Source organism: Sminthopsis crassicaudata, chromosome 5 (genome assembly GCF_048593235.1).
Source record: "Sminthopsis crassicaudata isolate SCR6 chromosome 5, ASM4859323v1, whole genome shotgun sequence".
Taxonomy (NCBI): domain Eukaryota; kingdom Metazoa; phylum Chordata; class Mammalia; order Dasyuromorphia; family Dasyuridae; genus Sminthopsis; species Sminthopsis crassicaudata.
This window is the reverse complement of record NC_133621.1, coordinates 100,314,044-100,337,003: the sequence shown is the minus strand read 5'-3', so window position 1 is coordinate 100,337,003 and position 22,960 is coordinate 100,314,044. Positions and strand designations below refer to the sequence as shown.

At 37.5% G+C, this 22,960-nt stretch overlaps 1 protein-coding gene across 1 annotated transcript in view; it reads left to right on the top strand.

Moving 5' to 3' along the window:
- The window catches only part of LOC141542966 (maltase-glucoamylase-like), a 157,702-nt gene that overhangs the window by 113,648 nt on the left and 21,094 nt on the right, over positions 1 to 22,960 (top strand). The window contains exons 80-97 of the mRNA XM_074267708.1: positions 340 to 474; positions 1,021 to 1,108; positions 1,714 to 1,852; positions 7,053 to 7,186; positions 7,428 to 7,462; positions 7,551 to 7,667; positions 8,269 to 8,417; positions 9,281 to 9,365; positions 9,714 to 9,770; positions 10,397 to 10,521; positions 12,570 to 12,658; positions 13,726 to 13,775; positions 14,730 to 14,900; positions 17,774 to 17,926; positions 18,753 to 18,947; positions 20,641 to 20,795; positions 21,723 to 21,891; positions 22,148 to 22,244. Of these exons, the coding sequence (XP_074123809.1) occupies positions 340 to 474; positions 1,021 to 1,108; positions 1,714 to 1,852; positions 7,053 to 7,186; positions 7,428 to 7,462; positions 7,551 to 7,667; positions 8,269 to 8,417; positions 9,281 to 9,365; positions 9,714 to 9,770; positions 10,397 to 10,521; positions 12,570 to 12,658; positions 13,726 to 13,775; positions 14,730 to 14,900; positions 17,774 to 17,926; positions 18,753 to 18,947; positions 20,641 to 20,795; positions 21,723 to 21,891; positions 22,148 to 22,244 (2,143 nt within the window). The remainder of the gene's footprint in view (positions 1 to 339; positions 475 to 1,020; positions 1,109 to 1,713; positions 1,853 to 7,052; positions 7,187 to 7,427; positions 7,463 to 7,550; positions 7,668 to 8,268; positions 8,418 to 9,280; positions 9,366 to 9,713; positions 9,771 to 10,396; positions 10,522 to 12,569; positions 12,659 to 13,725; positions 13,776 to 14,729; positions 14,901 to 17,773; positions 17,927 to 18,752; positions 18,948 to 20,640; positions 20,796 to 21,722; positions 21,892 to 22,147; positions 22,245 to 22,960) is intronic.

Genomic DNA, 22,960 nt, shown 5'->3' with positions numbered 1-22,960 from the left:
GTGTGCAAAAAGTACCCTAAATACCACTACAGACAAATACACATCTATATCTGCATATATGTATACGTGTATATATAAAGTGGAGGTTGGACTTTTTTCTTACAATTAGGCAGAATCAATCTATAGTCTTGGGTTTATACATGATACTTTATGCCGCTTTGATAAATATTCATTTGCTTTGTGACTCTGTAATCGAGCTAAGAATTCTTTTGAAAATGCTTTGAACTTTTCCAGAAGTTATCTGCAAGAAGTAGCAGAATTGCAAATAATAAGTATCAAAGAAAGGATTATTGTCCAGCTACCTGATTGATCTGTCTGGTGGTTGTTTCATCTTTACAGTTATACAGAGCTCATGTTGCCTTCCCAGACTTTTTCCGTAATTCAACAGCCACGTGGTGGAAACGGGAATTGCTAGAACTCCACACGAATCCCAATGAGCCACAGAAGAGCTTGAAGTATGATGGAATGTGGATCGTAAGTGTGTGTTTTTGTTTGTGTGTATATGTATGAGTCAATGTGCAGATATAAACATAGATATATGTGCTAAAAGATTGTATATGTGTTTGATTTTCACCCTTGCATGATTATTCTGCAGTGGAGTATATCAGGAAATAATGACATTCTGGGCACAATACCTTGAGGTTGCCATTTTCTAATGAGATATTAAATATGTCAGCATTTCTATCATACATTCATATGACTTTCTCCTGCAGGAAAGTTGCCTAATGTATCTGCACATCAGGGAACTTATCTTTTTTTGTTTTTAAATTGTTAAGTGAACTTAATATTTCCCTTAAGTATATTTGAGTCTCCAGCATGACCTGGAAGAAAGCAAGGCCCAATCTTTCCAGATGACTCCCACCAGTGCCTAAGCTTTTCCCTTCTGATTAAATCAGTCCCCTTTCTGTGATGCCTGTGCCAGGTGGAACCATTTGTTCACTGCCATCTGCCTGGCAGAAGGGAATTACAATATAATACATGTAATACACATATACAGAAAGATTTGTTGTGCATTTTCAGGACATGAATGAACCAGCCAGCTTTGTGAATGGGGCAGTTCCTCCAGGCTGCAGGAATACCACGCTCAATCATCCTCCTTATATGCCCCGTAAGTCCATTTCCTATTGGGAGATTTTACCTAGACTCAAGATGACCTTGACAAAGAGAACTGAGATGAGGATTTGCCTTCATTCATTACTAGCAGACATTGATATGACAAAATCTTAAGGAACAAACCTATAATAAGCATGCTAAGCTGTCTTACTTCACCTCATAGGTACAGGTATGCATAGAGCAGAGGCAAAATGCTTCATGACACCATTGAGCAAGCATTTTTACGAATGTTTTTCCTTAATATTTTTTCTAATCTTGGGGATATTTCTTTATCTCTCGGGGTGATGATTTTTCTACATAAATAGTTTTCTTCATAACTGACATGGACTTAATCAATTCTCTAATGTGCCTTCCATTTCTAAATCCAGTGGTCTGTATGTGGGTTATGCTTAACTTTCTATTTCCTACTGGTATTTCCTATTGAATACCATGCCCTGGTATTCAAGGGTTTACATCTTGAGGGTCTGACCTGCTTTTCTCTTTCAAACTCATTCTCTATCCTCTCTCATCCCCTTAGCTCCAGTCATCTCTTTCACCACCACCAGATGTGAAACACTTATCATTGTAGGAGTGCTCTCACATCATTGAATCTTTCCTCAGATCTAGAATCAAGAGACAGAGGCCTGAGCAGCAAGACCCTGTGCATGGAAAGTCAGCAGATTCTGCCTGATGGAAGCCCAGTGAGACACTATGATGTGCACAATCTCTATGGCTGGTCCCAGACGAAGCCAACATATGAGTAAGTCCTTGCCCCAACTCTCCCATAGTCCCAGAGGTACTGGGTGAATAGAAATGGAATTTCTAAGAGGATGGAGAATGGCTATTCCTTTAAAAGCAACTGATCCTTAACAAAGACTCTGTTTTTCCTTCCTTTCCAATAGAACTTGCCAGGGATAGAGAAGTTGCTACTTTATCTTCTAATCATCTCTCTCTATATAAATAGATCAACTCTTGAATAAGTTAATGAATAATCTGATATATATATAAATATATATATTCATTCCCTTAAATCATACAATCTTAAATTTAGGATCCCAGCTTATATAAGAATAAGTGGTTCAGGACTATATATATTTCCTAAAGCAAGGTGCATATATGTAAGACCCTAAAACTGTCTATTGTTAATGACCAAGAAAGCTTACTCAGTCGTGTATATATGTGTGTGTGTGTGTGTGTGTGTGTGTGTGTGTGTGTGTGTGTGTGTGTGTATTTAAAAGGGCAGTGTGACCAGTGGCTAGAGATTTAGCTCAAATCCACACAAATATCTCGGATACATAGTGGCCAAGTGACCCTAGGCAAGTCATTTAATTAATCAGGGCTATAAATTATAGATAAGGTCCCTACTTTTGTAGAGGTGGATGCTGTAGGCCACAAAATTCCATTTATAACAAAAATTACATGACCAGTTTCTTAGGAATAACTGTGGTATTCCTAAATCAATTATGTTCAAGATCTTTCTCAGGGTCAGGGACCCTTATGCTTGAGGAACAGTTACTTTTAAAAACATTGAGAGAATATCAAAACCCAGAATGAAGCAGTATAATTCCATGATCAATAAGTTCTAAAAGGAAGGAAATCCATCAGCTGTCAAAATTTGTAGCGTGCTGTCGTCTCCAGAAGCTGCTGGATCACTCTCTGGGAAGAGATCTGCTGTGTCTACTCAAATCTCTCCGACAGATTCTTCTTCCTGTAACGAACCGTTGTCTCCAGGTAGTTGCTGTTAACTCTTGTCCAAAGAAGTGACTTCCCTTCCTGCAGAGAGCCCCGTCAGGCCTGATGTAATGCAGAGAGTCTTCTTCTTTCTCTGAGAGTCCTCTCTTTTATTCTCCCAGAGAATGGGCGTGGGATAATGCAAGGGCTTCTGGGAAGAACCACCCCAGCCAATGAGCTTGCCCCCTCTATCAAGTCAACCTGAGTTCTCACCTTGTAATTGTCCAGAAAACCTGAATTCTCACCTTGTCACTGTCCAGACAACCCGAGTTCTCACTTAGTAATCCTAACATCTCCCCCTTTCTTTTGATTTAGAACATAGGACAGTCATGACCTTGAAACATAAATCCATCAATATGGGAAGTATTATAGATAATTACATAAATGACCTTGAAACATAAATCCATCAATATGGGAAGTATTACAGATAATTACATAAATTACATAAGCACATAGTAACATAGTAACGTAACACATGCTAGAAGTATATAACATAATCATAAATTGAAAATTTATAAATGTCCATAAGTCCATTGTCCATTAGTCTCATCTTGTGTGAGGAAATCCAATGATTCCTGCTGGTTTTTAAAGTTCTTTAACAGTCTTCTTATTATCCATGCTCTTTCAGTGTCAGATGTTTCTTAGATCTTCTCCTTTATTTTGAGGCCTTTCTCTTTTTCTGTCTTTCTCTGATGGACAAGGCGAATATGACTTGTTGGCACCCATCTGATTCCTTCTCCTGCTGAAGAAATACAAGCAAACCCTCTCTCCCAGGCAGTTAACCTATCTAATTACCTTCTATTTACCACTTTCTAAATCTCTTCTCATCATCTGGCAATTACATTGGAGTTGTTTGCACTGGACACAGCCCTGTTGGTTTAAAAGGCCTGTATTCTCCCCAACTGTAATCCATTTTTGAAATCTGATTGCCTTTTGGCTGACTTATCAGGTAATCCCTTTCTACCATGTGATTACTTTTCTGCTGGTTGATCAAATCAGAGTCCTGACCTTCTAAAGGCCCCTTAGGTGTAACATCAGCTGCCATCATGCCCCACGTCCTTTTTGCCTGGGGCCCTGGACCTGGGCCCCTCATCCCATTTCCCTGAATTATTCTACACTCTGATGCCCAATGGAGTCCTCTGTTGCATTTTGGACATGGGGTTTTAGGTCTTCTTTCACCCTGTCTTCTCACTGTATCTCCATACCTACACTGAGCTCTTAGATGTCCAATTTTTCCACATTGAAAACATCGCCGAGTTTCTCTAGAAGTCCCTTGCCAGGAGGGACCCTGTCTTTCCACGTTCATCATTGTCCGGGTGTAAAAAGCATTTGTTCCCACTGTAGCACAGCGTCTTATGATCTCCTCTAAAGGAGCATCTTTGTCTAATCCCCATATAATTCTTTTGCAAATCTCATTGGCATTTTCCTTAGCCAGATGTCTGGTCATTATTTCTGTAGCTGAATTTTCTCCAATAGTTCTTTTGACAGCAGTTTGCAAACGTCCCACAAAATCTGCAAAAGGTTCATTGGGACCTTGCTGTATTTTAGTGAAAGCCTCTCCATGATCTTTCTGTCCAGGAAGGACACCCCAAGCTTTTATTGCAGCCTTAGCAATTTGTTCATATATTGTCATGGTATAATCAGTTTGTTCTGAATTCTCTCCATACCGACCTTCACCAGCCAAGTGCTCAAAAGTGAATTGTGTGTTAACTCCTATTTCCAAATTGCATCTGACTTGAATTTTACATAATTCATGAAATTCCGAAAGCCATAATAAATTATCTCCAGGTTCCAGACATGTCCTTACTATGGATTTCCAATCATTCGGGGTTAGGACTTCATAAGACAAACCATCTAGTAACATTTTGACATAAGCTGATGTAGCCCCATAAAGGGTACAACCTTTTTTCAAATCCTTAATTTTATTCAAATCTAAAGGTGCATATCTTCTCCTTTTTTTACCTACAGAGTCAGTATTTTCAATCACAGGATATGCATGTATAAAATCACTTATATCCTGTCCTTCTCTCTTAGCTTTAACCAATGCTTTTTCTAATCTTGTCATAGGCTTAGGCTTCTTCACAGGCAATTCTGTTTGTGTTTCTGCCTCTTCCCCTCTTTCTTCCTCCATCTCTGAAGGTGGGGTTGATGTGGGCCTGTCAATAATCTGTTCTCTAGGCAGGGTTGAAGCTTCTTCAAGAGAATCATACCATAATTCCTCATTTAAATCCTCTTGCTCTAGGGAAAGATCTTGATCTTTCCTTTTTTCCTCACACTTCCTCCTCTGTTCATTTTTAGAACTTTTCCTTCTCCTACAACTTGCTTGATAGTTTAAGGCTAATTGAACTATGTTGTAGATATAAAATACTTCTGCAGAAATTGAACGAGGCCCATTTTTTGCTTGAAATTCTTTCATTTCATATCCCACTAGCTTCCATTTATCTACATCTATCTTTTCTTCCTCTAAGAACCAAGGGGATGTGCGTCTTAATGCAGCCAAGAGTTTAGCAATCTGTACCCAGGTTACAAGTAAACTCTGCTCCTCAATTATCTTGATTATACTCTCTATAGTACCACTCCTGAATGGAGCTGAGGTTGCGTCTGGGGCTGAGGTTGAGTCGGCTGAGGTCCAGGGATTGAATATAGCTAACATCTGCCCCATTTCAGCTATAAGAGATTCCTGGTTTAGCCCTTAACAAGTTAAGTTCCTTATTTATCTATTAGCACGCTCACTTAATCTTTAACAAAGTTTCCTCGTTACTCACGGTTCTGGGTCAGAGAGACTGAGATCTAGATCGGAAGCTTTTCCACTGGAATCAGGACTGTGTCTGTCCCTGTTCGGGCGCCAAACCGCAAAGGTCTGGTCTAGCTCCTCTTGTCAGGATAAGCAAAAGTCCCTGCCCCACGTGTGGACGCCAAGTGTAGCGTGCTGTCGTCTCCAGAAGCTGCTGGATCACTCTCTGGGAAGAGATCTGCTGTGTCTACTCAAATCTCTCCGACAGATTCTTCTTCCTGTAACGAACCGTTGTCTCCAGGCAGTTGCTGTTAACTCTTGTCCAAAGAAGTGACTTCCCTTCCTGCAGAGAGCCCCGTCAGGCCTGATGTAATGCAGAGAGTCTTCTTCTTTCTCTGAGAGTCCTCTCTTTTATTCTCCCAGAGAATGGGCGTGGGATAATGCAAGGGCTTCTGGGAAGAACCACCCCAGCCAATGAGCTTGCCCCCTCTATCAAGTCAACCTGAGTTCTCACCTTGTAATTGTCCAGAAAACCTGAATTCTCACCTTGTCACTGTCCAGACAACCCGAGTTCTCACTTAGTAATCCTAACAAAAATTTAGTCATTAAGACTTCATAGGCCATTAGCTACAGATAATCATATAAAGGCTCTTAACTGCAGGCCGTCTCTGCAGGTGCTTTCCAAAGGCCAAAAGATCCTGTCAGCAACATCTCAGGCTCTTCCACAAGTCATAATACTCTTTTGTTAGACAGTATTTTAAAGTCCAAGGAAATGCTGGTTTTGAAGCAAAGTTCAGTAGAGAGAGGGAAGCAGTGATCCACAGCTAGACTTGGAGTGAGGAAGTTTTATATTCTCATTATATTAATTATATGACTCTAGCTAGTAACAAATATAATGAATATAATCATTAATAGATGGTGAATTAATTAAGCACAACTCTTATCCTAACAGCATTAATTGGCATAATTACCTCAAGTTTAATCCTATTCTGTTTATTTGACTAAAATAATAACTGATAGCAATGAAATTACAAAGAAATGAATAATTCCTGATAAATTAGTGTATAAAAATCATTCCCATATTTCCTCACCAGAAATGTTTCTATATAAATGAAATTGAAGGACTAATTTATATTTTTTCTTTTTTGATCAGTATATATTATACATCAGAATTATTCTAAGTGACACAGTATTAGGACAGTAATTCTATTCAAAAGTTAAAGTACTGCTCTCTTCTCCTCCCACATTCATATACACACAATAAAATTAGTCCATTACCTTATATTTGTAGATAATTAATGTACAATCTAGTTTCAGTTCCTTCCTGCACCAAGTACAGATTGCAGTTATGCTCCCACTTTCCCACTTCATTCTCATAGTCATTGCCTGAGAATGGTCCTCAGTTCTTAGGCTTTACTCAGAGCTTTTGAGAGGGAAAGAGGTCCTTGGTCCTTCGCATTTAGGTTGTGATTTCTTGTTTTTCTTCCCTGATCAGAGGTGTGCAGGAGGCTACTGGACAGAGAGGAATTGTGGTCACTCGCTCAACCTTCCCTTCTTCAGGACGCTGGGCAGGACATTGGCTGGGGGACAACACTGCAGCATGGGACCAGCTCCATAAATCCATCATTGGTAAGTGCAGGGCTAGTCCTGAAGGCTTCCCTTGGAGGGGAAAGGAATCTAGCCCAAGTGGTCAGTAAACTGATAATTATTTTGGATTCTTGAAGAGAATCAGAGAGGAGTCAGGTCATTGTATCACTCTGTGTGTATTATGGGACTTTTCCCCATGATGAGCTATTTAAGTCTAGAAACAGGGTAGATCAGAGCCCCTTCACTCTACCAACTTGCCTCATTGCTGTGGTTCTTATTGCAGGTATGCTGGAATTCAGTCTCTTTGGAATATCCTATGTAAGTCTCCCTCAAGTCACTTCATCATTGTTAAGATTGGTTCAGAAACTCCCAGCATCCTCATTGTGTTTCCCTTTTCTGTTCTCAGACTGGAGCTGATATTTGTGGGTTCTTTGAAGATGCTGAATATGAGATGTGTGCTCGCTGGATGCAACTGGGAGCCTTTTACCCTTTCTCTAGGAACCACAATACAATTGGGCCCAGAGTAAGATACCAGCTTGTTCTGCAGGCCTGCCCTGGTACCTGGTTCAGTTCTTTCCCCATAAGTTAATGGATCCCCTCTTTCCTGGAAACCAGCTCATTAGTCACCAGTCCTTCACTTCACAACAGACTGTGTAACCTGCATTCTGGTACAGCTTGCTAGAACATCTCCTTTCTACCATAAACTCAAGAAAAAAATGATTTTAGAGAGCAGAGATCTTCTGTTCTGACTGACCTCTGGGCAGTTTTCACAGTTCTTTCAGGAGATTACAAAGCCAGGGCCCCCCAATGTTTCACAGTATGCTCCAGATTTAACATGACACTGGAAAATTGCTGCAGAAGAAATATGTTAGATTTGTGCTGTCCATGATATACTTTTGTCAGGGCTCTGACTATTTGTAGGAGCACTAAGGTATCACAAAACAGGGAAAGAAGAATCAGAATGTCTTCCTTAGCCAAGATCCATGGGGATGGTAGCCTGGGGAATTAGGAAGCATCCCTGGCTGCTTCTGCAGATTCTCTGTGTAGTAAGGAGTGGCATCCAGCCAATTTCCCAGTGCAGTAAAATGAAGGATTTGTATGAATATTTCTTCCCATATCTGTAGAGACAAGACCCTGTGGCTTGGAATTCCACCTTTGAGGATCTTTCAAGAAAAGTCCTTCAGACAAGATACACACTCTTGCCTTATCTCTACACCCTGATGCACAAGGCCCATGTGGAAGGCAGCACTGTTGTCCGGCCCCTCCTTCATGAGTAAGTGCCCACTCTGTGTCTGGGGGTGCTTTGTGGGATTCCATTTTGAATCTCAGTAGAAAGTCCCTTAAGGTATTGTCTATCCCTCTTACAGTAGTGAGGCTTGAGAACAGGGCCTGTCTAATTTTTTCTATTTATGTCTATTTGTTTTACCACTGCCTTGTAGCTAATAAATACTATATTAATCAATGTTTCTTCATTTATTGATTCATTCTAAAATGTTTGTTTCTTATATACAGAAGTAGCATATGGAAGCAAGCATGACCTTTGGAGACATGAAGATTTGTTTGTTTTCTTGCTATTTATTTCAGATGTGATAGTAGCTTGTAACCATGAGCAAACCACTTCTTTTTTCTGAAGCTAAGGTTTATTATCTGTAAAGTGGGAAGAACCTCATGGGTTTGCTGAAGAGATACTTTTAGTATAGTTTTTCCTCTAAAAAAAAAGAAAATTATGCACGGGTATTTGAGAATTCAGGAAGTCTTTTTGGTTTAATAATATAGTGAAATATAGTGAATCACATTTTTATTTTTAAAACAGTTATTTGATTTTCTGTTTTATGACTGGAATGGGTTGAAATTAGTTTGCAACTAAATTTCTGAACATCTGCATGATAATAAGAGAAAGCCTAGGCCTATAGATTAAGGAAAGTCAAGTTGGTATTTCACATGCACCATTAATATCCTTACCTGTACCTGATTAAACTAGTGCTGGAAGAAGGAAGGAAGGATATAAAAGGAACAGAAATTGGGCTTTTCCTAAACCTATGGATATTTGTCATAATCATGAACTTAAGGTCTTTTTGAGCACTGAAAGAGCATTGTCCACACCACTGAGTTGTGATACTATGTTTTTCCATTCAGGTTTGTGGAAGACAAACAAACATGGGACATAGATCTTCAGTTCTTGTGGGGTCCAGCCTTCTTGGTCAGCCCTGTCCTGTCTGCTGTGAGTATAGATTTTCCTGAACCTGTATAAGCTCCAAACTAAAAAACAATATTAAGCAGTAGAGGTGGGTCTGAGCTTTGCATTCTGAATGTTCTGGCGCTGAATTGTTCTGCAGCTTTAAAGGATTCTTGGTGCTTCAGTTTCCTTGCCTGTAAATTGAATGGTAGTCTGAATTATCCCTAAGTGATGGGGTCATTGGAAGATAATCACAACATGGCAAATCCATAGAATATTTGCTTTTGAACACGGTACATTTGGCAATTATTAATCTTGTTAATCCTTCTAGGAAATTTTGATGAATTTGTTCATGTTATTTATTTCACATGCAGAAATTTTAATTTATTGTAGAATTCCCGGAATGTCACTGCCTACTTCCCTAAAACCAGTTGGTATGATTATTACACGGTAAGTATCTTTCATGGGGCATAGGATCTTATGTTTCCTCTGTTCAAAATAGTATCTAATTTCTGGAAAGGGAAAAGATTTTGGAGGCTAAGATATCTCAGGCTGGAATATTGTTAGGATGTGTGTAATATCTGGCCCATGCAGCTCTTGTATAGTTGCCCCTATAATGCCCTATCATTAGTACTCTTTCAAGTTTTACTGATCTTGTGCTTTGGTGGCTGGGACTCAGCCAAAGGCAGCATTTTTTAAGCACTTTGCAAAACAATGGAGATCTTGGGAGCTGAGTTCAGTGATTATATTCCAGGGGAGAAGAGAAGCTCTATGAAAGCATCAGAGCCCTTTTTGCTTAGAAATCTTTTTTGAAAGCTAAAGTGAGCTTCCCTGAATAATAGGTGCAATTTAGAAAGGTTTCTTCCAAGAACAGCAACATTTGATTCAAAATGGAGCAAAAGATGGGAGGAATGATGCAAAGTGGCCCCAAAGGAATCCATAAATGGATCAAGGAGTCAGGAAATGAAAGGCCATGGTGGGCTAGGGAAGGCCTACAAGTTAACCTATAAGTTAATCAGGCACCTTGTGAGGTGCAAGGATTCATTTTTCTCCTGGTTTCTTCTGTTTAACTCTAGGGCTCAGGTGTTGGAGTGAGGGGCCAGTGGACGAGCCTGCAAGCCCCCTTGGACCACATCAATCTCCACGTCCGTGGAGGCTACATTCTTCCATGGCAAAAACCTGCCAATAACACCCACTATAGGTGAGTGAGGGGCTGACCACCTTTTCCCTTTCCAAATATGACTCCAGTGCTAATGGTGACTGTCTGCTTTGCCCTTTTCTTGAAAAGTAGAGACCAAAGTCCTGGAATTAGAGTCCCAAAGGCTTGGGTTTTAGTTGACTTTTGTCTGTGTGACTCTGGGAAAATTCCACCAACTCTGAGGGCTCCTGTTCTGTCCTTGGACTCAGACATCCTACTTGACTGAAATTATACAAAACAAAAACGGTCTAAATACTAAGGGGTTGTGTAACTGTCAGTCAGTATCATTTCTTCAGTGGTTTTTTCCTGTTCTCTTTTTTTGTTGCTCATTACCAAGAACATCACAAGGATCAGACTATTTTGTTAGTTATTTGGGGGCTTTGTGAGAATCTTGCATTTTCACTGGCTGGAATGTTCTCTCTCCTCATCTCTGCCTCTTGACATTTTTGGTCTCCCTTTTACTTCGAGCTCCCTGAAAATAGAGACTTTGTAAATTTCTTTGCATTCTCAGCACTGAGCAAATGCCTGACCTGTAGTAAGCACTTAATGTTTCTTGACTCTCTAATGTTTCTTGACTCACTGACTGTTAGATAATGTATTATATGAATGCCCCGTGCATTGTGATACATTTCAGGGGAATACTTCATGATTTACTCCATGACAGAGAAAATACAGTGAACTATGTTGAAAATATATCTTTATGCATTTTGACGTGGTCATGATTCTGCTTACTATACTTTTCTGTTTAATGTATTTCAGCAATTATGGGAAAAATCTCTAAACATAAGTATCCTTGTAAGAGGCTTCAGGGATAATCTTTCCATTTACATGGACTCTACTTTAATTCACACCTTTTCACCAATCTCCCAGACTATTAAAGTGCCACAGGGCAAGCATTTAAAAGCTGGTCAAGGGGCAGCTAGGTGGCGCAGTGGATAGAGCACCAGTCTTGAATTCAGGAGGACCCGAGTTCAAATATGATCGCAGACACTTAATACTTCCTAGCTGTGTGACCCTGGGCAAGTCACTTAACCCCAGCCTCAAAAAAAAAAAAAAAAAAAAAAAAGCTGGTCAAACACAAAAAAGAGTTGATACAAGGACACTATCCAGGTATTTCTCAAAAAATATTAGAATCCATTTTATGACACGGGAGACACTGGCACAGAACCGCCCAGCATGCATTCATCACAGAAGGTGCTGTGCTCTATGAACAAAGCCAAGTAGAATGAGTCCAAAAGAAACATGAGCTGTGCAAAATTAGAGAAGCTACCCAAATGTTCATGTGGACTATTTGTGCCCCACGGTGTGACAGAGCCTTCTGAGCTCATGCTGATCTGATCAGCCACAGTTGCACACACTGCAATTTGACTCTAACAAAATGATGCCATTTTGGTTCTCTTCGAGAAGGAAGGACAACTACTGCACCTATATAAATTTGCCTTCTTTGCATCTGGATTCTCCTTCTCCAAACCATCCTCTACTTTATTGCCCAATTGAGAGTTCTACAACATAATTCGACCATGCCATATTTCTGCTTGGAAAGTTTTAGTGGCTGTCTTAGATAAAGTCCAACCTCCTTTGTGTAGCTTATAAAGCCCTTTACCCAAATGGCTCTAAACTTTCCAAGCTGATTCACATTATTTTACCTCAAACACTTGAACTGAGCTCTTTGTATATAGTCTGTTTCACATGCCTGGAATGTTCTCCATTTTTATCTTTACCTCTTGGCACTCCTTAGTTTCCCTCTCAACTGCAAACTCTGGCAAAAGATCTTTTCTGAATCCTCCAATATCACATCAAATCCAAAATGTCTTGTTTATTATACCTTAGTTTCCCTGTGAATAGACTACAATTATGATACGTGCTGAAATCCTCTCTTTCCAGCATGATCTTAGTTTTTTGAATGCAGGAATCAAATTTTTTTTTCCTTCTTTCTTTGAACGTCTAGCCCCTAACATAATACTGTGTTTATAATAATTGCCTAATAAAGGATTGTCAAATGACTCGTCAAGGGAAAGAGGAGAACTAACTATGATTTCTGATGTTTACAGCCGGAAAAACTCCTTGGGACTTATTGTGGCTTTATCTGACAATGGGACAGCTGAAGGAGAGTTTTTCTGGGATGATGGACAGAGTATTGGTAAGTTAGATTTTCTTAAATTCAGTTGCCACACTTTGTCTCTTTTTCTTTCTTTCTCTTTCTCCTCTTTTTTTTCCTTTCAACCCCCTCTCCTGTTCTTTCTTGTCTCCCCATATCTTCTTCCTCTATGACTTTTACCTACTCTCTTCTTTTCTCCTTTAATTTCATATATTTTCTCCTCTTCCATTCTTTCCTTCTTCACTTCCTTATTTTCCTCTTTCTTTTATTTCTTCTCTCCTTCTCTCCTTCCCTTAGACCTCATCTCTTACTCTACCTTCCCTGCCCCTCCCTTTTTTCTTTTCCTTTTTTCTCCTTCTTTCATACTGTCTTTTGATTACATCACAAATATACAAATTGTTTAATGTCACAAAATAACAAAAGTTGTTTGAAGTGCTATGGAATTTCCCTGCCATCCTTAGAAATTAAGTGATGTGCTTAGGCCATGCAACCAAGGTAGGAATTAATTCAGATTTTTTTTCCAACAACTTTTTCTGTCCTTGAAATAACTTTTAAGAGAGTGTAAGTTTTAAATAATGCACCAGTTCTCACTGGTAGAGGAAGTGCCTAACCAAGAACTCTCTAAACTAATGAAAATACTCTCTTATTAATATTTCTAATGATAAGAACTAGAAACCTTAATGTAAAATTAGGTGAAACATACACATGGAGTCTTAAAGATTTCTTTTCAGACACTGACTCAAGTGTTTTCAATGTCTCTTCTGAGCAATGATATATTTAAGTAGAGGAAAGAATGCTTCATGGTAATAACTTTTTACAGATAAGAATAATTCATTTAAAATCAATGCCTATTCTCTAGAATAATCATTGTTTTGTCTCCTACAATCATAAGCGTCTTTGCAATAATTTTAGAATCCTGAGAAATATTCATGGGACAATGTGTGAGTTGCTTTGTATAGTACCATTGTATTATGTGAATGTGAGTGTTTTAAAGACACAGAAGGTGGAAGAATGAAGAATCAGGAAAGCTAAAGGCCTCCACTGGAGCAATGGTGAATATATTCTATCTGAGGATATGTTAGTTAAAATTCATTGTTATCTTTTTGCAGATACTTATGAAAGGGGGAATTACTATTTCTCAACCTTCTCTGCCAATGAGGTGAGTGCTACTGGTTCCTTTCATTACTTGTTCACTTCCTCAGCATCTCAAGGGCACTGAAAGGTGATAAAAAATACTATGAAGAAGGGCCTAGGTTATGATAACCCTTCTGTGAGTCATGACTTCTCCAAGAGCCACCCTTTGGTCCAAAGCATATAATGAAAATTTCCAAAGCATCCTATCAGAGGATATCAGCAACTCAAATTGGAGTTGAGGAAGGACTTCTTACTGATTTCTTCCTAATGGAGAAGACATGACATACAATAGACCTGGAAGGAGGAGGAAGTACCTACCTTCCCCTAATTCCTCCACTTCCTGTTTTCACTTTCCCTAATCCTATGATATCAGATATTTGAACACTAATTTATTTTCATTTACTGGACTTCTCCCCTTTTTTTGCTGAAAATTTAGATTCCCCCCAATCCCCACCTTGTGATCCTTCTTTCATTTTCCATGATCTTTCAGGTATCACTGAGAGTAATTCAGTAATTGCAGACATTAGACAGACATGCACACATATCTCTGAAAGTTCATATTTCTAGTAGATAAAAGTTAGAGAATTTAGAGAATGTGCCAGGAACCAGAATCAAATATGAGAAGCCAAAGGGAACTTAGTTCTTGATTTCTTATCAATCAGACTAATGAGCTTATTCATTAGAAAAGATGGAGAAGAGAAAATTCTTGATAGCATCCATTCTAACAGAACAAGATATTTCAGTGTTTTCAGCCATTTACCCAGTAGAGCTTTGGCTAATTGATTTGACGGAAGAGAAACTACTCATGAGTACTTATGACTATTATTTCATTTTAATATTAATACAGTCCTTCCCTCCCATTGCCAGAGAAGGTAAAATGGTTAATAGCATCTTTATTCTTTGAGTACCTGGAGAAGGTAATTGTTAAAGAATTGGATAGAGCAGGATTACATGGGAAGTGTCTTTGGATGTCTTTCAGCATCGCCTGGATGTGAAGGTTATGCACATGAACTACAGTGATCCAAGTGGCCTTGCATTTGAAGAGATCAAAATCTTTGGGTTGGACCTCAAACCTCTTACAATTACTGTAAAAGAAAATAATGTTCCAGTTCATTCTAATGCTGAGATCAAATATGATCCTGCAACAAAGGTAAATATTTCCTCAATAATTATCAATTTTTTTCCATAACTAGTTTTTCTTGTTTCATTTCTTAAAGGACTAGCCTTCTTATTTTACATTTTAGCTGATATTTAAATGGCAATATTGATAACATTCCCTTTGGACATCTTTTGTTTACAGAGAATATTATAAATAATTGAAGACTTTTCCCAGTTAATTAATCAAAGTCACACTTATTTGTTCTAGATAGAAGTTTAGATTTAAATGAACATGTAGATGGTTGTAAATTTAGAGCTGAATGGTAATTAACTTCAGGGTTGCCTTTTATACAACAAAAAAATCTCTCTCATGCATCAAGCATATTTTTCTCCTCCAAAAATGTCCATAAATGGATTTTTTTTTTTTTTGCTTTTTTTTTTCCATGACTGCCTTTATTGTATATTAGTTATTGAAAGAAAGGTCAAAATAACCTTTCTCCAGGTTGAAAACCCCAGAAACAAAAGAACCACTAACAGGCCCTTTTCTTCACTGTTCACTAATATCAGTCCTTTTTGATATCAGCAGTATTAAGGATGCTCTTATTTTTAAAAAAAAATTTTTTTTATAAGATGACAGGAACAAATAATGATGAATCTTGGAGGGGATGTGGGAAAACTGGGACACTGATACATTGTTGGTGGAATTGTGAAAGAATCCAGCCATTCTGGAGAGCAATTTGGAACTATGCCCAAAAAGTTATCAAACTGTGCATACCCTTTGACCCAGCAGTACTACTACTGGGCTTATATCCCAAAGAAATACTAAAGAAGGGAAAGGGACCTGTATGTGCCAAAATGTTTGTGGCGGCTCTTTTTGTTGTAGCTAGAAACAGGAAGTTGAATGGATGCCCATCAATTGGAGAATGGTTGGGTAAATTATGGTATATGAAGGTTATGGAATATTATTGCTCTGTAAGAAATGACCAGCAGGCGGAATACAGAGAGGCTTGGAGAGACTTAAATCAACTGATGCTGAGTGAAAAGAACAGAACCAGAAGATCGCTGTACACTTCAATGCTGTATGAAGAGGTATTCTGATGGAAGTGGATATCTTCAACATAAAGAAGATCCAACTCACTTCCAGCTGATCAATGATGGACAGAAATAACTACACCCAGTGATGGAACACTGGGAAGTGAATGTAAATTGTTAGCACTACTGTCTATCTACCCAGGTTACTTATATTCGGAAGCTAATACTTAATGTGCAACAAGAAAATGGCATTTACACACATATCACACATATATTGTATCTAGGTTATATTGTAACACATGTAAAATGTAGGAAATTGCCTGTCATCGGGGGGAGGGAGTGGAGGGAGGGAGGGGATAATTTGGAAAAATGAATAAAAAGAAAATTAATTTTATAATTATAACATTTTTTGACAGTACATTATCCCTTGTAATCCCTTCTGTTCTGAATTTTCCCCTCCTTCCCTCCCCTAGATGGCAGGCATTCCCATACATATTAAATATGTTATAGTATATCCTAGGTACAATATATATGTGCAGAACCGAATTTTGTTGTTGTTGTTGTTGCACAGGAAGAATTGGATTCAGAAGGTAAAAATAACCTGGGGAGAAAAACAAAAATGCAAACATTTTATACTCATTTCCCAGTGTTTCTTTTCTGGATGTAGCTGATTCTGTCCATCATTGATCAACTGGAATTTGATTACATCTTCTCTATGTTAAAGATATCCATTTCCATCAGAATACATCCTCATACAGTGTTGTTGTTGAAGTGTATAGTGATCTCTTGGTTCTGCTCATTTCACTCAGCATCAGTTGATGTAAGTCTCTCCAGGCCTCTCTGTATTCCTCCTGCTGGTCATTTCTTACAGAGCAATAATATTCCATAACCTTCATATACCATAATTTACCCAACCATTCTCCAACTGATGGACATCCATTCATCTTCCAGTTTCTAGCCACTACAAAAAGGGCTGCCAGAAACATTTGATGCTTTTACTTTTCAATACTCCAGCTGAAGTTGCATGTTTATTTTTACTTTTCCATTCACTTTTTTGTCTAAATTGCATTGTATTTTAAAGTTATCTGAACCAGGAATATCTCTCATCATATGAATTTATGGAAGATTCTTTGAAGATAGTTCATGCTAACCCTTTACAAATCCTTTATCAGTATGATAAATTTTCTTCATAGATTGCCCCAAATGGTAGTATTTTAAAAATCTCCTGACGATTCAAGATTTTTTTAATGTACTTCTTAACTTTTTGACAAGAACATTTCAATATAAAATAGAATTTGAGGCAGGAATAGCTAGATTTCTATTGAGAATGACTAGAACTACATCTAATAGGAGCAGGATAATAATGGAAACTACTCTTTCCTGTGTAGTTCAAAAGATAAAATATTGATCAATGGATTTTATGAAAGAGCCACAATTATTTTGCTAATTATTTCCCACTATTCTATCAAGTCTTGTAATAGATAAAACATATAACTTTGAATTAATATCTAAAATTAGAATCATAACATCGGAATTTATCAGATAGAAGGGGATTTAGAGATCCTTTTATCCAGTGTCTTGTTTTTGCTGAGTGATTGAGTATTCAACATGAAATCAGCTGTTTTCCAAAGAACATTTGCTCTTGGTTTTTTTTTTTTTGTTGTTGTTGTTTTGTTTTGTTTTGTTTTGTTTTGTCTGTGTTTGTTTTCATGAAGTAAGATATTAGTTTTGTGATCTTAACAATCTTTAGTTATGGTGAGAGGAAGAAGGAAGGCAAAAACACCAAGAGATTCCATGAGAATTGGGATGAAGAAAACCAGTTTGTTTTGGGGTGGTGTCAAAAGAAAGAATTTTTGTTAAACAGAAATAGTGACATCTTTTCTGACATGACAGGTTGTAAACATCACAGGCCTTCATCTTGAACTTGGGAAGGGATACACAGTGGAATGGTCAACTGAACTCATAGATACAGAAAAATTTGACTGCTACCCTGATGGATATGGTGTCAATAAAGAAAACTGTCAATCACGTGACTGTGTCTGGGAGGTAAGATCTGAAACACACATAAACACATATATTGTATTCTGTGACTCATTGGAAATATAAATCGTATCCCTGAGCTGGTATGTTCTTCTACCAGAAATATTGAGCAAAATGTAAAATACTGACATATTACCAGTTTCCTTTTGTTAGAGAGATTTTTGTAGATTTTTGGCTCTTATTTATGTTCTCTCTAGTATTCTTCTGGTTTCAAAAACAGAAACATGGTGGGGGGGGGAGGAATAGACTTCTCTGAGAAGTGGGCAGGAAATGGAGAAGAAAGAGGTCCAGAGAAGACCTTGGGGGGAAAAAGCCATTGTGGTGTAAATGAATAATTGTTGGACCTGGAATCAGGAGAGACCCTCTTTCAAATCCCAACTCTGAAGTTTACCATTGTGAGATGAGAAAAGTCTCATAATGCCTCAATCTCAGCTTCTTTATCTGTAAAACAAGGATAAGAAATTCTATTATATTTATCACAAAAATTAGGAGGATCAAAAAAGTTAATGAATGAAAACATTTCCAAATTTAAAGAATTTAATTTTTTTAGTTACTTTTGTTTCTATGGGAAACCCACCTTCCAGGAAAAATTCTATAGTCTCATGTGCTGACAAGACATTGTATGTCAGATACTAAAAAATAATTTATTAAATACTTCATATGTTCCATATACTATATTAATCACCAGCGATAAAAAGAAAGAATTATAAAAAAAATTCTTTGCTCTCAAAATGTTCACTTTCCAATTGAGGAGATAACATGGGGCTAGATATGACTTACTTTCCCTCGACTTTTGTCATTCTGATGAGTTTGTAATGTTTTTATTTTTCAGGAAGTCAGTTCCCCTGGTGTCCCTTTTTGCTACATCACAAAATATTATTATACTGCCTCTAATATTCAGAGTAGTCCAGCAGGCCTGACAGCAACTATCTCCCGAATTCCTGGAGCCAATCACTATCCTTCTGCTCCCATAGATCAACTTCGCTTGGAGGTGACTTTCCATACAAACAACATGCTGCAGTTCAAGGTATGCTCAGCTTAGGACTCTTGTTAACAGAGAGGTTTTCCAGGAATCATCAATATTTATTCAGTCAACAACTCAAATCAACTAGCATTTATTAAGTGGTTATTATGTGGTAGGCAGCATGCTAAACTATATAGGAACTTAAAATATAATGGGTGAGACACCTTTTTAATAAACTTATTTAGTACGCACTATGGGCAAAATGCTATCTTCTAGGCTCTGCTGAGGATGGAAGTACTAGAAAAGAAAATTAAAGATGAGGCACTGACTTGTATGTATGTAAATATGATGGGATTACTTTAGACTATTAAAGCTATAAGAGGGTTGAAAGAAGAAGAAAATTCTTGGTTTGTGGGTTGTCATAGTGGACATGGTATTTTCTGTCATTACTAAATATCTTAATCAGGCATTACAATAGGTAGGGGAAAGATAATGGAATACCTTTTGATAGCAATTTGACATGGAATTCCATGATGTTATCCTCCACTCAAAAACAGATCATATGTAAGACCTCATTTTTTACTTATTAAATCAGCCCATCTTCTTAATCTCTCCCTACCTAAATCCCAATGTGTATATCTCTCAAGAGACAACTGAAATTTCACTCCTGCTTCATAGACCTGAGAGGCAGTGTGTCCCATAACAGATAGAACATTAGACTTGGAGTCAAGAAGATGTTCATTTAAATAGCTTTCCTGATATTTACTACAAGCCTTAGCATGGTGAAGTCACTTAATTTCAATTTCTTTATCTGTAAAAAAAAGGTTAATAATCCTGTTTGGATTGCTTTTATATGTATATGTATAATGAATACATATAAAGAGCTCTGGAAATTAAAATGTTCCAGAATTATTATTCATTATTGTTACTCATCACATTACCTTTAATTTTTTCAATAAGATTCTTTTGACATATGAAATGTCCACTCTATACATTATTACATACGGTTAAAAGAGACATCAATGAAATATTTTCCATCAAGAAACTCATAATCTATTAGTTTTATGTAAACCAATTAACATCCATTAGAATCCTCCCCCCCTTCCCATCTACCAAAACATAAAATCTCTTAGCTAAATTGGGGTTTTTGAATGGTTGAATGGTCAGTTTTCTTAATGAAGGCAGCAGAGTAAAACGTTTGATTTGGATGGACAGTTTAATGAAATTATCTGCCTAAGGAGAAATTCATATCTTTGTTGGCTGTGTATACATATCATAGGGTCATTGATTTAAAAGTAGAAAGCATATTAGAGAATACTTACAGGAAGTCACAGATTTTCATCTCTACAATGAGGTTTGGATTACAGGATTTCTAACTACACAACAATGAACGAATTAATGAAAAAAAGAAGATATTTATTAAGGAAGCAATTACTATAAAGCACTAGAGCTATATACATAAAAGTGAAACATATCTTACCCTGAAGGACCTTACAGTCTCCTAGTAGTAATACAGCCTTCCATTAAAATGAAATCATTGGTATGCATTTAGAAAAGCAGAAATTGTGTGTATTGTACTAATGATAGTACTTCACTTACCAAATGATTTAGACTTTTTAGACTTCAGGTCTAAAAGCTGATTGAGCCTCAGAATCCATGGAATCTGATCAGCATTCAATTGAGATAATCTTATTCTAAGAATATGAATGTATGAGCTTTGAGTTACTTATGGAGATAATGGTTTTCTGTTTCCTAGATTGAAGATGCTAATAACAAAAGATACGAAGTCCCAGTGCCTTTAAATATTCCAAGCTCCCCTATCAGCCAACCAGAAAATCGTCTCTATGAAGTAACCATCAAGGAAAAACCATTTGGAATTGAGATCTGCCGAAAAAGCACAGGCACTGTGATGTAAGTAGTTTCCTGCTCTCTCTCTCTATAGTAGGAAGTAGACAGTCAGAATTCCAGACAATCTGGAATAATGGAATGGGGCTCTGGGATTTGGTCACTAAAAACTAGTGACCTGCATTTGTCTTCAGTACTTGAACAAGTACAAAGATATGATAATTCTGGGAAGTATACAAATATCTTGACCTACCTTGGCTTTGGTTTCCTAACCTACATAATGAAGCAATTGGAATAGAGAATGTGTAAGCTTCCTATTTGCTCTGTGGAGAACATGACTCTGTCTTGCAGGACTCTAATCAAAGAGTCCATGATGATGGAATATTACTTTAGGAGGAAACTTGCATTGTCTCTTTGACTGCCATATCCAGGATCTGTATAATTTTGTTAAAACATGTTGCATCTTTTAGATCCATGACCTACAAAGGTCAGAGAATCTGGGAGAGACCTGAATATATTTTAGGTTATTTATGTTAAGTGTTTGTGGATAAACTCTGTTTTTATCAATCTTTATGCATTTTTTCCCATGACAAAAATGTGAAAAACCATTCACCAGAAATATTTGATTGTATTGATTTAGTTCCATTCTTTTTATTGTTCACTAATAGTTTTGTTTATAAATATTTTATCTCATTATCTAGCTTGTTAGATTACTGAGGGTAGGAAGCATTTCATCTCCTTTTAAAAAAAAAAATTGTATCATCCTAGGTACTTTTACTTACCCAATCCCCCTTATCTTCATATCTAAACTCCATTTTCTGTAACCCCCTGCAAAATCAAAGCTTTATAGACCAAAGAAACTGACACTTTAGAATCTTTCTATATTCTGATATCTAATAAGTGAAGTAAGAATATTTATGGTTATTCTATGGGGTGCCCATCACAGGAATTCTTCCACCCTCTTTAGAGTCATGCTCTGCTCTTGTGTTTCAGTTGGGATTCCCAGGTCCCTGGCTTTACCTTTAATGACATGTTCCTACGCATTTCCACCCGCCTCCCATCCCACTACATCTATGGCTTTGGGGAAACTGAGCACACAACATACCAGAGAAACTTGAACTGGCACACTTGGGGAATGTTTACTCGAGACCAGGTCCCAGAGGTAAGTGTCAAAAACTTGAGTGTCATCTGGCCAATAGTTATTTATACATACAGAGATTTCCTTTATCCATTTCAGGATTATTTTATCCAAGCTCATGCACTTCTGTTGAGGATAATTATGAATCTGAATCACCCTCTCATTCTTCATTTTCCTTGGGACCTTGAACTTCCCCCATGGAAAATTATGAATGCAGCTATTTTCATTTGTGTTCCTTATGGGTAAACCATGACTGACCTCTTCTCATCTATTGATCTAGTATAAGAAGAATTCCTATGGTGTGCACCCCTATTACATGGGTCTGGAAGAAGATGGCAATGCCCACGGAGTGCTCCTGCTCAACAGCAATGCCATGGGTAAGATGGTGGCTTCTTTAGTAACTCCACCTAACTGATTCTACTTAAATAAAATTGATTACATATTTATTAAGCTACTACTATGGACAAATCACTGTACTAGTCATCAAGAAAGATAAAGAGAAAAAAAGACATGGTTTGTACTCTTAAGCTGTCTTTAAATGGGGAGGAAAGATACGTATATAAATAACATGCAAAAATGGTCATGATAAGGAGAGAAGAGAGGTATGAACATGGGGCTTTGAAAACTTGGAGAAGGGAGAAATGTGGTCCCCAAGAAATGAGGGACTGAAAGGAGTAGGACAATAGAATGGTTATCGTGAAGATGGGGTAGGACTGGAAAATGATGATGATTTGGAAGCATGAGAAAAGAGGCATTTTAGAGAGAGAATAATTTGAACAAAAGAAGGAGATGGAATAGTTTTGCATATTATGTCTTAGAATTGTCCATTTAACCCTGAAATGAACAGTAGATGTCATTAATATAGTTCTTATTTTTCAGAAAAGTTGAGGCACACAGCTTATGAGTTTACTTATGTTTTATCACATGAGTAAGAAGTGGGATAGTCAGTATTTGAATACTGGTCCTTTTCCTCAAAATTCAGCTACCTTTGGATTTTGACTGTAGTTTAAAAAGGGACTGAATGAGTTGAGGTTTTATGACTAGGTAATTGAGAAAATAATGGTATCAGTAATAGTAATGAGGAGAATAAGAA